At 40.4% G+C, this 17154-nt stretch overlaps 1 protein-coding gene across 1 annotated transcript in view; it reads left to right on the forward strand.

Annotated features, from left to right (window-relative positions):
* Positions 1 to 5181: 5181 nt before the first annotated feature.
* aff1 (AF4/FMR2 family, member 1) overlaps positions 5182 to 17154 on the forward strand; it is a 49582-nt gene continuing 37609 nt past the window's right edge. The window contains exon 1 of the mRNA XM_036528821.1: positions 5182 to 5417. Within this exon, the coding sequence (XP_036384714.1) occupies positions 5401 to 5417 (17 nt within the window). The 5' untranslated portion in view covers positions 5182 to 5400. The remainder of the gene's footprint in view (positions 5418 to 17154) is intronic.

Raw genomic sequence — 17154 nt, forward strand, 5'->3', positions numbered from 1 at the left:
AAGGTTAAATACCAAAGTATTTCAATAACCTTTTATGTAGAAATAGCTCAGAAACTGTCTGGCCCTACAGGAAATGTAGGGGCATTGGTAATGTATTTCATTGGTGTAGAAGTTTCTACAAGTAACATATGGCTTGTCTGTTCTGTATCTCAGCCACGGAGAACATCAGAAATATTAGGACAGTTATATCTCGGCCCCTGAAAATGTCAGGAATATTAGAACAGCTTCCATACACTGCATGCACGGAATTTGAATTAGGTTCCCTTTGTCATGGAAGAATTAAGTTTAAGGACCATCACAAAACTAATTACAATTTTTTTTTGTAAAGGCAGCTAAGAGAGAAAAAACCCTGGATAATTCCATCTGTACTGTCTGTACTTGACATTCTGACATTTCTGACAAAAATAAACGACCAGAGAAAGAGAACGCCACTCTGTGCGCCTGTCCTTTTTATTTTTCTGTGCGAGTTGCAGTACGTGCAGACACAGCACTGGCAGGTTGTGTAATGAGTGCGCTGTGTGGTGAGAGCGGTTGGGGTGGGTGGGTGTGTGTGTGTGTGTGTGTGTGTGTGTGTGTGTGTGTGTGTGTGTGAGTGGGGGGGGGGGGGGGGGGGGGGGGGGGGGGGGTGGGGGTGGTTATGTGTTAACCTGTCCCCCGAGGTCCACTGCTGCTACGATGCTGGGATCTGAGTGTGCGCTCGGAGCCCGCAGCTGCCAGCAGCCCCAGAGGCGCGGGAATTTCAGCGGGATGCTGGGAAAGGCTGGGGCTCAGCTGCTTTCAATAGGACGCCTGGACTAGCACAGGGCGAAAAAAAAAAAAAAACAACACAGCCCGGCGCAATCCAGCCGCACGTGTTTGTCCAGCGTGTAGTCAGTGATCTGTCGCAGGGCGTCGCTCACTTCAGTAAGGCCCTTTTTGTGAAGACAAAAGCCAAAACGCAGACGCTTGCGACTGATCCCAGAACTACAGCACAGAGACTTGCTCCGGAACGTATAGTACACGCGGGCCTATAACAGTAACACATACAGATTTGGGTTTTACTGGATGCTGCTGCCCTTGTTCGCCTGGGGCTAGAACCAGAGCGGCTGACGATAGCCGATGTTAGCCAGGTGGTGGCCGGTGAGGGGCGAAAGGCTTACTGGCAATCCTTTCTTGTGCCCCTGCCAAGCGCCTGTGGACTTAGACTGACGAAGTACATTCCCCTTATCTGTTGTATTGCCATAATTGGATTGTGTGTGTGCAGATGAGGGCTGGAGCGCCTCCCGTGAAGCGACACAGCACATCACAAACGTGTTGCGCACCACAAAGCTCCATCAAAACTGTGACCAGCTGATTATCTTGGAAGTTCACCATTTTGCCTGAACATATAACTCACCTTACTCTGTCTGTTGTTGTGGGGAGTTTTGCCTTGAAAGCCAAAATGAATGTTGGCACGATGAAATTGACCTCTCGATTATGAATCTATAGAGAGCAGCTGTCTTTTCACCTTTTGCTTATCTTTTCCTTTCTCATACACAGCTGTGGACAACACTACCAACGTTCAAGGAGGAAGCAGACAATCTTACTTAGTAAACTGGGTGAAACACCATGTTTCACCATGGATCGTGTTTAAAGCAAGTCATCAACTCAGAGGCCACTGCTGATCAGATAGAGAGCTGCTGCTATGACTAAACATGCATGCCACCTCTGTAACCCTTACTTCAGGGTTCCAGAATACTGGTGGAAGTATAACTGGACAGATCAATCCCTGGTATCAGAGTGCAAAGGAGGCTTGGTGGCAGTATCACCTGCTGCCAACTGCCATGAATAGAGCCATGCCACCTCGCAATTAACCCAATAAGGCTCTGAAGACAGTCCGTAAGACCTGTGGAATAGAGAAGTCCATTTGAGTCTTGCTGGGGACAGAGAGTACTTACTCACCTGACACCAAAGAAGCTTGCCTGATAAGAGCCCCATGGCAAATCATGTTACTTTGATTTTTCCTCTGGGCCTGAACTCAACAAGATCTTTATTCCTTCTCTGACAAACAGGCTGTTTGTGCCTAGAGTTGGAGACATGATGCCATACAACTGGAATAATTACACCTGCTCTGTGTAAGTTCTGTTGTATCCTAATTATCGTGTAAACACAAAGTTTCATTGCGTGTTTGTGTGTGCGGTGGGCTTTATACTACAACAAGGTTATGGACAAATGCGTAGTGCAACCACAACATTTGAAAAGGTGAAGTCAGAGTTGGACTCTCTTTGGTCCCCTTCCCACTCTCCAAACTCTTTCTGGAAAGATATTTCATCATTTTAAATGCAGGACCATCTGTCTTTCACCAGCAATAACATAAATATTATCTTGATACAGAATAAAAATCATATACCATGGCATCCTCTGTGTGTCTCATTAATATGGGCTTCATAATCACCCCTGGGTTGAAGAGACGAAGGATCTTTATGATTGTTAGTCAACAAACAGTAGTGCTTCAAGAGTGTATGCGTGTGGCCTGGTTTTGTTATTATTATGGTTTGGTATTTTGCTTTGCCAATTTATGATTGTATTGGCCTGTATCCTGACACTTAATTAGCTGGCTGGGGAACACTCTTGATTATAGATAAAATGTTTAATAGAACACATTGTGTCAGGTCGATGAGTGTAAAAACCTCTAAATGAGAGAATAAAAACATTTTTTTAGCATGTCTTAGAAGATGTCTTCTGGTATTTTTCTTTATTTATCCAGACCGGTCCAAATTATTGCAAATTGAAACCACTGAAAAACTATGAATAGTCATTAGTTTTAACTCAGTGTCATCACAGACAATTCAGTTACAGTGATCTGAAATGCCATTGTTCAAATTTAACAAGATTCCAAATAGGTTTCTGTTTTACAAAAAAGAAAAGAAGAAACAGAATTATTGACTGAGAGATTGTCTACTTCTAGACACACTTGGCAGAGCAAACACTCTCAAACAATATTTTATTTCTCCATTGCACGTCCATTGTGGTATATGAGTAAACTGCAAAACAGTTTCTGTCCAGTGTCTCTGCCACTTGATGGAAGAGAAAACAGAGACTCTTTTGTATAGGAATATACAGAGGCACTATATAGACCGTTGGCCATAAACGGTTTAGTACGTTTGGGGTGTAAAAATCTTTTAAATCCTAAATATGAGATATCATTGTCATCGTGGGAATTGGTGACATAGTTCTGGAACATACAAATTGTGTGAGATTAATTATCAGATTGTGCCAAACCATGAAAATACCCCCCTATTCAGCCTATAATATATAAAATAGCATACAGTCCACATATTTTCATCCTTGCTCTGTCAACATATATATGTTTGTTCTATGGACAGGTAGGTGCTGTATATCACTTAGCTTATACTGTTGTTCAACAGTTTTTCATTGCAGCATATCTACTTGACAGACACCTGGCATCCTTCCCAGTTTTTTTCTGTTCGGAGGTAACACAGTATACAAATGCATTGTGTTACACCTTTCACTAAAGTATTTACCGTGAGGGTGTAACTCAGCTCATCCACCAAAAATGTGTCACACCCACCTGGTTGGCGTTTTGAGGCAGCTTATCATAACCAACGCGGGACTAAAACCATTGCTGTGAAAAATGATTGCAATCAGCAAAAAAATATTTATAAAAAAAAACACTAAAGGTATTCCTCTTTGTTCATGCCTGCCTTTAGTTTTTCTCCATAGTGTGAATCGATAAAAAGCACTTCATCATGCACCATGATCGATCTGTTTTTGAATAAATATAATCACGTTATCAACAGGTGAGAGGGGGCTGTCTTGCATTTCGCTGTCCATCTTGTCTCCCAGCACAGAATTACATCACCCCTCTACCACTAACTGTTAGTCACATATCCCTTCTGTATGAGGTCACTGAGATTGGCAGGCAGCAATGGCCCATGTATGCTGCCGGAGGTGGTCTATCACTTGTTAACAGGAGAGAGAGTGGTTGGTCTTGTTACCATAGATCTCCACTGCAGCCAATAGCCCTTAGAACCAGCCAGCCATTTGTGCTTAGTAATTACATTTTTTTTCACATTCAGTGTATATGATGAGAAATGTGTATAGATGCAGTGAACTTCTACTTCCCTATCTCTGACAGTCTTTTCTCCAAAACATATTCATTGTCAAAGTCACCTTTTTCTGTTAGTGCACAATGACAGAAGTGAAACTGGCTGAATATATTTATCAACATTTTACTACAAGCCTAGAGGATTCATGGTCACCCTCCAAACAGCACATATACAGACAAAAGATGGACACATCAAAGTGGGACACGTAACAGAAACGAAGGCTGTGGGTAACTTTGGCATCTGATTTTGGCCAAACCTCTCTTGACCGCCTCTCGAAGCTTTTGTATGCACAGTGACTTTTTTTCTTTGCAAAAAATATGCTATTGTATTAGCTAACATTAGTTCATGCATTACTTCATGCATGGTTGCACACTGTTAAAGGCATGAACAAAAAACGTTTATTTATCACTGGAAATCCAGGATTATTTTCTACTGGTGTGAAAGGGGTAGGCCTTTCAATGACAGTGCCCAACCTGTGTCAGATACACGTCTCCAAATCATTTACCACTTATTAACACATTTTGAACACAACTAATAGGGTTTCATCTGTTAAGAAACAGATCTGTGAAACATTAAACATAATTATTGATTTGATGTGCCAAAAACACCTTTCAAAAAGCGCATTGTGGTCAGATTAAAGCACAGAATTAGCCCCATCCGGATTGATATTATGCATTATTCGTAAAAACAGCATCGCTTTAGTTATTAGTTTTTTTTTTGCAGAAAGGGCAACAGAATGCTCAACGTTACTCATTTCTATAGATTCGTAAAGCGATCTGCACTACCCCAGCTGCCCGGCAATAGTTTTGCTTGCTTAGACAGAATAACATGTCCATAATAGGAACGGAGTGACCGTACCATTTTTACTTGCAGGGGTGTTAGCTACAGTACAAAACTTTGTTTTCAAACTCAGTTTGGAAAAATTGGTGTGTTAGCCACGTACTTTACTGTACATATTTGCACGAGTCGTTGTAAAACTGGCGGAACATGATTTTACTTTTCGTTTAGTCTTCGCTATTTGTTTATTGCTAGCTGCCAATCTGTTTTTATTACTAACATAGGCAGCAGATTAGAATCAGCCGGAACCCCGGATGGCTGTCTGAATAGAACACCCCTCTCTGTCCTAGCATTGAGATGAAGAACCTACAATAAGTGGCAAGCTATGGAGAGATCAAAAATAGTTTGAAATGTGGAGGTATTTATTTCGATGATATTCGTCTCGGAAACGATGTGAAAACAAAAGGGGTCATCCATTTACGGACTGTCAGAAGCCCATGGCAAGCAGCTTTAAATTTGGCTTATAAAGCGTACCATGGCTGCTCGATCAAGGTAAGTAGATGGGCTAGCGAGCTAGCTAATAAATCAATTCAGCCAGCAAGCTAATTGATCACATCTATGAAGTTTTAGTTGCACAAGCAAACATACTTTCCGATTTAAAATTCTAAACGGACAGTGTGCGAAGTGGCCAGAATCCAGCAGGTCCGTGACAACGCAAAGCTTTCAAGGCGATCGGAGAAATACATTGCTGAAACGAATCGTTTGAGAGGTGGCTAGCTTGCTAGCCTGCTAGTTAGCTTGAAGATAGAAGCACCTGGAAGCTAGCTGGCTGGCTACAGTTCCAGCTGTGACGCTGTTTGATTTAGCTAGCCTGCTAGCAGTCAGTTTGAAACTATTAGCTGGATAGGAATTTCTCAGTCTTGAAAAAGCTGTACCTAGACGTCCAAACTGAGATACACCATTATCTTTATGTAGTATACAATGTTGTATTGTGTGTTATCTAGTAAAAATTCTTGATTGCAGTAACGCTAGATGCGTTGAACTTAGTTATGATACAGCAGCTAGCTGGCTAAAACTGGGACATTGTTACGTTAACGTTGTATCTTTTGTAGAAGTTGGTGGGAAAACATTTAGCCAGTTCGACAGCTGCTTGTTTAGTGCATGAATATATCTGTCTGTTATTTTATAGTTTGCCATTGAAAAGTGGTGTTAGAAGGCCGAGCAGCACAAAAATAAAAAATGCGCAAGTGAGGACCGAGGATGACTGCCAACGCCGTCGATTAGTTTTCATAGGTGACCTGTGGTGCAGTTCTTTGAAAACATAATATAAATTGCATTCTGTGGTTAAGAGCTTGTAACTAGTTAACATTAATGACATTATAAATACATGCAACTAAATGTCCGCGAAAATTGCAAATATTTGTTAGGCTAGTATAAGAAATTATTGTGTGCGTTGAAGCCTCATCCACTTAGCAACAATATATCACATACCGATGATCTTCGTGAAAATATTGCCAGTCCTAAAAGTTTTCGTACGGAAAATGTTGGTTTTGTGTAAAGGAGTAGTCTGCCTGTACAAATAAGTAGCTACTGGTGTCTAGTGAAATGTGAATTGATTGGTAAATACACCGAAGTGTCGAAGCAGCGGATCACCTCGTCTTTTCAATTAGTTGAAAATTTTACGCTGTCGTAATTACAGTTAATTGTATAATTTTTGGGAATGCGTGCACGCGTGTTTTTATTTCGACGTCAAGGCGCACTTTCGTACGCGTCCCTGCTAAGAACACTGTTATGCAGTTCTATTGCCGGAGCTATCATAAAGTCCGTATATCCAGTCGTCCAATTATAAAACTAGAGTTAATGTGTTGTTCATCCTGCTGAATGAGACCACTGTAGAAATTTTTATCAGAAACAAAATGCAGCATAGATCACGAAAGGATAAAGTATCTAAATGGAAAATGATTGCTTAAGGTAGGGGATGCAGAACACACCCATTTAGTAGACGGTCCAGATCAAAACAGTTTGGTGAATGACACAACATGTTTATGGCATGTGTCTAAAGATATGGATACGAAATGAGAACTCTGTCATTTGCTATTTAATGAAATATCATACTTAAATAGAGTTTGCATATGAAACGGTTAAACACCTGAGTATGTTCTGAGCAGAAGCAACAACTGGAGAGAAATAGTACTCTCATTGTTTAAACATTACACTTTAGGAACTTGTTAATTGGTGGGGCGGGATCTTTTACAAGTCATACTGAATAGCCTTTTGGGGGAGAGTGAATCTGGCTGTTGCAGATTGATGTGCCAGATTTTATTAATTTTCATTGTTTTTTCCAGTTTGATTCCTGTCATTGAATATTGGTTGACAGTACCATATAACAACATTGTTCTTGTTTATTTTATATTGGCGTTAACAACCTTTTTTTTTGACTAGCAAAAAAGATTTCTTTTTGATTCTTTTGTTTAGGGTACCTATCCTAAACCCACCTCAACCAATTTTGAAGACCACCCTGACTTGGGCACTTCTGAAACATGTTGATGCTTTTATTTTCAGCAGGTTTAAAATGTATTGTTGACTGGGGCTATAGTGGTAAGCTGATTAGTCAGAAAAATCCACTAAATGTATATAACTGTTTTTTTTTTGGTTGTTTTTTTTAAAGACGTTAAATATTGTAACATCATGTCTGTTCCGGGCCTGCACGGCTGTAGCCACCTAGTTCCTGGTTTGTTTTGTCAAATAGCCGTGATGCCAGATGAAAACACACAAGGCTGGATCTGTGCTGGTGGCTCTGCTCAGTGTATTTGCAAATGAATAACATTAGCCAGCTGGCTAGCCGCATCTCTGGCTAGCAGCATAACAAAGAGGAGTGCAAACTGCTAAATGTTGGACGGCGTCTAGAAAGTAACACAAACAGCTGAATTAGACCCCTCAAAAACAACCATGATAAGTAAGAACTTTGCCGGTACTACAACATGCGAAATGTTATGCTAGCTAGACAACAAGTTACAATGGAAAACCCCGATGAAATTTTGTAAACAAATGGGGACCATCCCTCTGAATGTTCAGATGCACTTGTACAACTAACATAAAAAGACGTGGTGGATTGTTGAACTAATTCATTAACTAATGAATAAAAAATCTACTTAATTTAACATTTTTTACAGCCCTATTATCAACCGGAAAATCTTAAATGTGGAATTTTTTTTTTAATTACTTCTCCAAGTGTTGCTGGGATTTCTTGCAAGTTTATTGGTTATTTTTCATGCCTGAAGGTAGACTGGTAGCATACTGGTGTTTTGATGTGGATATGAATAGTAAATTGAATAGGCCTGGGCAAACAAAAAACAATAGGTAATTCAATTTCAGATTTAAAAAGATATGGATCAACAGTTGATGGGGGGTGGGGTTGGGGTGGATTTTAGCAACCTTTTCACTTGTTGTGGTATGAAATGACCAGGATGAATATATAACCGTCTAGCTGAGATTTTACCTAGCCTCTCCATTTAACACTGTCCTTGCCACAAGGGAATGAAGCCTCTCTTTCCTTACTATTGAGAAAATACCCTTGTGTAAAAAGCCAGTAATGTAGAAGGCGATGGTGCTAAAGCTGTCTGTAATTTTAGTCAGCTTTAGTCATTGCTATCTGTATCTCACTGTCTAGCTAGCTACCTAGCTTGCTTATTAATGTTTGCTGTTATTTTTGTTTTGCAATAATGCGTAGGTAGTTAGCAATAGTTTTTCTGACACGTAATTCAGATTTTGCAGGGATTTATCATGTCTTGCATTAGCTAGGTAGGTACCCATCACTTCCAGCTGTATTAGGAAACAAGGAGACTGAAGCCTGAAAATTAAATCAGTTGAGAAAGCAAATTAAACATTACATGTTAAATATCTCCATACTTAAATTTTTTTTTGTGTATGTTCAGTTTTTTCCTGTTTTGATAAACTGTCAGACAAGCAAGGTATAACTTTCAGAAAAATGACAGCTTAATCAGAGCTTTATGGGAACATGGAGTGATGGTACTTTAATGCTTGACATTACTTGACAGTGTATTGCTCCACAATACAGAATTAATCAAAGCTGAACCAGTCGGCGAAGGAAGTAATCATTTGCATGTCCTGTTATGCGTTTCAAGAGGACAGTAGGAGGCAGAGCAGATGACCTATTCCGGCGGTCTCAACTCAGATTCCAGCACAGCCTGGCAAGAGCCACCTGCTAATTACTCTTGAGTTCACTTTTACGTCTGCCTGCCGTCTCCTAATGTCTTTTTCTGCATGAAATTTCCAAGCTTGAAAGGGATATTGAGCCTATGCAACCAGTCCGCTCCATGCCCTCCTCTAGCACTGAGTAGGACATTAGATAATTTCCCAAATGTGTTAAATAGGGGTCCCAGATCATTAAAAATAAGAAGTCATACTGCACTTTCAACCCATTGGGCCACACTTTGGAGCTTTGGCAGGCATCACCAGCAATAATGCCCATCTATTAGTCACAGACAAATGTTTTAATCCAGAATTTACCTGAAATATTTTCATAGAGAAATTGGGATTTAGACTGTAGGTTAGCATTGAGAGGTGTAGTGACATTGAGACTTCTCTCAAATGTCTTATCAGTTTCCGTAAAACATTTCCCCAGCATGGCTCAATGTATGGTCATTCTTGTTTGCAGTGCAAGTATTTCTGTTCACCTTTTATGTCAAGCTGTTTTATTGTATTTTTTTAAATAAATAATAATCAATGAGCCAAAAAAGTTAATTTTAGTATTTTTAACACTGGCTACCATAGCTTAAATTTCCATTGCTTATGTTTTTATAATCTTGAGCACCATATGAAGGCTGGGCAGAGAGGAGTTCTAGTTCAGGTGGATAGTTATTTTTTGGGTTTAATACTCACAAACACTAAAATAACTGGCTTGAGTTGTATTTCAGAGTAGAAATATGTCTAGTTAGTCCTTTATCTAGCAATTAATCCAAATCATAAAATAAGTCAAATGGAGCGTGTATGTGCATGTGTATATTCTTGTAAACTAGCCTATACAATGATATTTTTACGTTCACATCAAGTATAGCATGGGTTCAGTTTTTCAAGTTTTTAAGGCCAAATTCTGTAATTTTTTTTAATAAGATGAAATTATTAAATCAACATGGCCAATAAACTGATAAAATAACTAGTGCAGTTGAAGGGGTTACATTTATGGTAATGTGCAGCTATTATTTACTGCACCCGGCAATAGGAACTATTAAAATGTTGAAATTTACTCAGTTTAAATGGAGAGGACACCAGCGTAATGTGGTTTAAACCATGTGGTGGTTGCTGTTTGTTTGAGCTGAACATTTTTCAGTTTTTATGTTTCTGCTTGATGAGGTAGCCTCCTTCCACCAAAGAGAAGGAAGGGAGGCTGTCCTGTGGGTTCCTGAATCAGCTGGAGGAACTCCTCATGTTTGTAGGTCAGGAGACTATATATATGTGTGCGTGCATGTGTGTGTATGTGAAGATGAATGTACTTTTGTTGCTGGACTTCAGATACATTTTATTTCCTTATTCTAATATAATGGTACAGCTGACAATGCATTAATGAAGGACACTGCACTTTCAAAGTGATGAGCAGTTACAGTACTACATGACTTTGTTCATTTGTGGACATTTAATGCTGTCTTACTTAACTGTTGTGCAAATTTCTCATCTGCATTTAGGTAGGTGTCCAGTAAGTTTACTAGCTACTCATGCATGTAGTTAATAGTAAGCTGTTAATTTACACAGTGAATAGAGATAATCAGCTAGCCTTGTCAACCTTACTGAGATATGTATGAATGTATGATAAGGTGGAGCATTGCTTGTTATCAGCTTCCTCCTTACGTAAGCAAGGCCAGCACCGCGCTGACCTAGCAGGTAGAATATCCGCTGCTTTTTATTGCTTGCCTTTGTGTGCACATTATCTCAGGTAGCAGCTTGTTTGTCACCGGACATGTTGTCAGGTCTGACACGCTAGTCCAGTAATTATCTGTATCAAAAGTGAGAAAGATCCAGGAAGCTCTACAGGGTTAGAGGCATCGCTGATTTTGCAGAAAGGAGGCCAGCAGGCCCTTAGTGGAGGGCTTTTGCTGGAGTGACCAGCTCAGAACGTGGACAGTTTGGGTCCAGCTGATTGTTGTACAGCCTGAAAAATGAAAGCTCTTTAAAGGCATCCCATTGCAATTATTTTGTGGTTTGATGGGAGAAGGGACACTGGGCAATAATTTAGAATACATAAAGGATTAAAGTTGCCCTTTTGGGAGAGATTTATGCAAGCCTATTTGAATGATGACCAGAGCTGAGAGAGAAGTTGAGGTTGTAGGAGGGGATGCACATAATTCAGTACAATTTAATACATCCACTCAGTGTCACACACTGCCTAAATGGCTGCAACATCACTAAATGATCTCTCCATTATGGCTGAAAGGGGAATTGATGTGCTGCTAACTTGGTGCTTTTTCATGACCACTTGATGTCAACCAAGAGTAACATTCTTGTACCTCCCTAAAGTGGGTTCCTGGTATTTATTTTGTTAATGTGTATTCCTTTATATTGACAGACAGTCTTAACTAAGACAGAGTACAGAGTGAAGAAGTCATAAGTGTGAAATGCAAATAACCATTAGTACGTGCAAGTTCTGAGCACAGTTCACACTTACAAGGTGGTATCCACAGAGCATAGGAAAAACTACATAAGTGGATAATTTTGTTTATGATGAGTGGCATAAATATAATATTGTGTGTTAGACACTGACATTTTGATCCTTTTTATTAGCATCAAGTCTGTTCATTAGCATCTATATTTGTATGTAAACTTCTTTGTTGTAGCTTCATAGTCACTGCAGGAAGAACTAGAATGTTAGTTATTACTGAGCTAAAATGGTTCAGATGACAGAATAAATTCATAACAATATGCTAATAACTGGCCAACAGGTGGCTGTGCCTACTACTGTGGCACAAAAAACAAACTGATCTCATCTACGGTCAATGTAGTCATCAAAACACAAATAACAAAACACAAGTGTAGAGCTTGTATTTGTAAAAGGCAAAACGCTATGGCAACTGTTGTGTCCTGAGCATGAACAGCTAGGTTAAGATGATTGGATTTGGTAGTGGAAGAGTGGATTGTGAGTATTGCCTGGATAACAGGGAAGTGAGTTCATTTTGTTGCAGGTCAAGTACTGCAACAAGTGGTGCATTGTGGTATTGCGGATTTGGCCAAAAAAAACTCCAGCTTCTTTCAGATTTATGGCTTACTGTAGATGTAAATAGAAATCCCCATGTTCCCTAGATGTATCACAGCACAAGACTGTCCTGTGGGTGTGTCAGTTATTGCCACAAAACTGGTACATTCTCCAAGATTTTTTTTATTTCAATGTGGGGGTATTATGGCATATTTGAAGGAGGAATTTTAGAACCTGTGAGTACTTGACTCAGTATCTGTGGTCTATCTAGTCGCCTCTCATACCTCATACAGCAGCACATTGTTTCATATTGGGTGATGACAGCAGGTTCTGGTATCATATTGAACTTGGAGACACTTTCTGTGTCTGTTTAATTTCCTCCTCCCACCTCAGCAGGTAAACAGATTCAGCTCTTTCATTGACTCGAAAGAGTGGAGGTAGCGATACCCTTTGATGTTTAGTAAGGCTGCACAGTGCTGTAGTTTTTAACTTTGATACTGTTCATTCAGAATGTTAGCCTGGTAGTCTGTTTCGTTCTAATTAGGAACAGCCTTTTCAGTTTGCTGTTGAACGCTAGTTTCTGGGTATCCCAAAGCTCACTGTAGAGTCCTGGATCCCTGCATGGCCGTTCCCTGTGGTCTCCTTGCCCATTTAACAAACTGTGTTTATGCTGAGTTGCATTGTTGTCACACGGACCGTCCCTCCCCATTGCAGTCTTTGAATGGTCAATGTTATGTATCATTCAGCTGCTATTCCGCTGCTAATCAGGCATAATCCCTCATGTGTCAAAGTTGTGAAGTTGAATAAGTTCCAGCCCAAAAACCAGTTTTGTACTCCGTTCTCACTTCCTCCATGACTCTAACAGAGGCTTGCTGGTTGCTTGCGAACCGTTTTGCTCTATTTAGGATTCAGATTTACTTTACCAAAATATATCCTGTGCCATACTGTGTGTGTGTTTATGTGTATGTGTGTGTGTGTGTGTGCAGGAATGCACACATACATGCAAACAATTGTGTAAATATATATACATAAAATATAGTAATTGTTCACTTCTGTAAGACACAGATTCTGGTACGTAGGGGAATTATTCTGTGCCTCCTCTGAAAGTGCTCAGCTCTGCACAACAGCGCTTGTTGTTTTAATTAGGCTAATTTATTGCAAAATTGCCTTTTCCATGTTTGTCCTCCCCGTGGTGCCTCCCTGAACATGGCTTGCGAAAGTAAGAGACAAGTCAGGAGAAGGATATTTTAGGAGAGGAGGAGATGGTAGGCTTATGGTCTAACTTCTCTGGGTGGAGTAGCCAGTGATTAATTCTATTGGTGACCTACTCTGTGACCTTTGACCGCTGCCAGCAAGAATCCTCCGTCCCGTGTCCCTTCCCCCTCGGTTCTTCGGTCTTTGGGTGGAGGCCAGTCAGCTGTTCTTTCATCCTCGCTTACTTGCAGCAGCAGCATGCCTCTCAAACCAGACATCTGCCTTGTTCAGATTGATTGATCCTAGCACAAAACAAATGGAAGCAGGGGAGCAATAAGATGATACAGTAGTGTGGAGCTGCATACAGTGGATTTTGCCCAAGTCCCAATTGCAACAAGTGATACCTTTTCTGACTTTGTTCACCTTGTGTTTTTCTGAAAGTCCTCTTAGTGGCCAGTAAGTCATATCCAGTTCAATACCTCTATAGGCACAAATATCACTGTCAAGGTAATGTACCAACACTACTGATCTGATCCGATACTGATTTCCAGCTCTGAACTGCAGCTGGTTTCATGCAAGTTGGAAACTAATTGAGTGTGAGGAATACTAAGCTCTCAGTGTTTCAGATATTTTACCTGGACAGTGGTAATTCATTATGTGATCAATATTTCAAATGCTTGTTAATTAGCTCCCGTAAAGGTCATATTCACAGTTTTAGGTGTTCAGTATCTTCTGAGAGGGCAAAATAAGCCAACTCTAGGGAAAAACAAACAGCACACTGTCTCATTAATTGCAGGCCCCTTTCTTGCATGAAAGTAATAGGAAGCATTGATTATTCTGCAGTGGGCCATTTTGACTTACTTCAGTTGTAGGAAGAGAGTCTTGTTTTACCTGTCTGTGGCCCTTGGGCATGGTAGTTTTTTTCCCCCTCCTAAAGAGGCAGGATGTGGTCATCACAATCTGGGCAGATTGACGGGTGCTCTGACATGGTCTCTGCGTGATGCCACCCAATATGGTGGTTAGTGTTTCAGCTGATTGAGTTTCAGCTGCTGAGCTGCTCAAGTGCTGCCCGCCCTGGATTGTGTGGAGTTGAATTTTTTTTGGTGCTGCCTACCCCCACTTACATTGTATGTTTGCTAATAAATTAGTGTGGTCCCTTCACCAGTGTGTTTGTTCACTAGCTCATGAAAGTGGGAAAGATTTTGATTCTGGCATTTTATGCTTTTTCCTGTTGTGGAGAGACCACAAAACAAATATGGCAGGCAGTGGTGCTGATTACATGCAGAAGCACAGTGGAGGTGTAATGTAGTGAGTCACTGTTAAGGCTGAGTAAAAATAATGTGACATAATGGGATTCAGCTGCATTGTGAGTGCAGATAGCATTAGTGAGTCATCTAGTCACTTACTGTTGAAATTGGACTACCTGTACGCAATTAACCTGTATGCAGTTAAACCCAAAACAGAGGTATGAAAAAATGTTCCTATTCATTGGATTAAATGACTTATTAGCTAAATATAATTTATCTTAAGCGCTACACTAATTTAAACAAGCGTATGTTCCTGCATATTTCAAGAGTCAAGTCAAGAGAGATTTTTATTGTCAAACCATCCATATACAAGTATACAGTAGGGTTGAAATAATGTTTCCCTGTGACCCATGGAGCTTCATTCGGAATTTCAACATCAACGCTGGTATTGTATTCCAGAAGGAAACATTAAAGACCATATCCAACCACAGATTTCCTTACTCAGACCGTGACAGGTTTTATTCAGTAATGGAAAATAACATTGTTCCCCTTTTTCTCCCAGTTGTGATATTTACCAAATTGTGTCTGAGTTGTCCCTTGCTTTCCCTTTCTCTTTCTAATAGCTGTTGTCTGTAAATAAAAAATAGTTGTTCTCCCTGAACAAAACTTTTTATGACTTCCTTGGATTACACAGGCTCTGAGAATCATTTCATAACAGATTATATTATTTTCAGATAATGAAATTGTAGCTAGCAGTTACTGCTGTGTTACAAAATAGCATTCTAGGTCAGTGTGTCCTAACACCACCAGCCAAGTAAAGTAATGTTAAAACTATTGCAAAAGGATGTACAGTTATGTAGTGGTGTCAAAAATTAAACTCTCATTGGGTCAAACAAGTCAGTCATTTTTGGCAGTTAACTTCAATGGTGAAAGAATATTATTTTGCGTGTTGTTTATGTAGCTATACCAAATCCATGCTGATGTTTCTTTCTCTCTTTCGAATGGTACAAAGCATTCTACACGGGCTACAGAAACTGCTCCAACATTGCACAAGCCTGTCACTGAGGAGCTAACACAAATGCTACGAAGTTGTGAATATTGGCATAATTTTTGTGTGCTTTTAGCTGTGAGGTTTGAGGTAGATAACCATTTCCTGCTAGCTATAGATTTTAGAAATGAAGCGGTGAGTTAATTGAAGCGAGGGAGATTCTACCATGCACATTTCTCCATACATCTTCTCTCTTGGATGTTGCTGAACAACTGAGGGTTTTTGTTGTTTTGTTTGCTTTTCTAGATGTTCTAACATACTGGTAGTGCCAGGATAGTTTGCATCACATTCATTACATTACATTGATTTAGCAGGCGCTCTTATCCAGACTTCCAGCACAAAAGAATAGATATGTGAAGTGAGAAGTGAGCTTGTTTTTTGTTCTTCATAGATGTTATTAACTGCACACTATCTGCCATTTTCACTTTCTGTCAAAAGTGTAATCAGTGACAGTTTACATCGGTATTCAAATACAGTATGCACCGTAGTACTGCTCCTCAACATAGTCGCTGCGTCCTTCCCGTTGACCCCTTGAAACAAAGTGAAAATACCTACCTTCGCAGTTATGTAAAATTTCATCTTGAGATTCATTTCCTCATCTTGCGTTTATTTTGGTGGGTTCTTACCAGATTCAGTCCTCAAGTTGTTCTGGAGCCATTTTCAGTCGCAGTGCTGAGCTTGCTGTGCCCAGTGAATGCAGAAAATCGGCTACAGACATATGCAGTCATCACTTCAGTCGCCAAGTCCTTCTGTCCACACGCGTCTGGTCATTCCTACTGCGTCGTGACCACAGGAAGCGGAGGGTAAGACACCAGAGTTGGAAAGCAGAAAAGACAACGTGCCGAGCGGTTTTGAAAGGCAGGGGCGAACTTAGCGGGAACAGGCAGGCCTGGCACGTCAGTCAGTGGCAGTGACAAATTGCTGCCCAATTCAACCCTGCACATCAGCAGATTCTGGTTTGCACAGGAAGAGACCAGCATTCAGTGGAAACGTCAGAGCGTTGTTAAACGATCGCGCTGCCGTCTTCCTGATTTACTCGGCGGAGGAGTGCGTTGCCCTACATGCTGGGCAGGGATTAGCAGCAGAGCCCTACCAGGCTCACCCTGCGCCCATCTTCCATTTTGGAATCTGTGTGGCATTGAACATGCTGGAATGGTGAGTCTGCGTGTGGCAGTTCATGTGTGAGTGGTGTCTTGAGTGGTGTGATAAGAGACGGGAGAGGAGAGAAAGTTCTACCAGGCAACTGCTGCTGGAGTTTTACTTGAGTAGTAAATAATTTGCTAGTGGAAATTGAACCTGACATGATAGGCACATTTTGGGTGCTTAAAAAAATGCATGCCACTTAGAAAGAGGTCTATGACAAGCCCTGTAATGTTTCCATTTTAATTGAATATATATAGGTAATATTTATATATGTAAGATATTTTTATATCTTTTTAACTTGTATGCATATTTTAATGTGTTTCATTTCATGTTGATGGCACTGAAAGATGTTTAGTAGAGTTGTAATAGGTTCAGGCATAACTCAGACAGGATGTTCTGTTTCCTTAGATCTGGAAATTGCAATGGCCAGTCCAAACTTTGATGTTGTGTTCA

Source organism: Megalops cyprinoides, chromosome 5, assembly GCF_013368585.1.
Source record: "Megalops cyprinoides isolate fMegCyp1 chromosome 5, fMegCyp1.pri, whole genome shotgun sequence".
NCBI lineage: Eukaryota > Metazoa > Chordata > Actinopteri > Elopiformes > Megalopidae > Megalops > Megalops cyprinoides.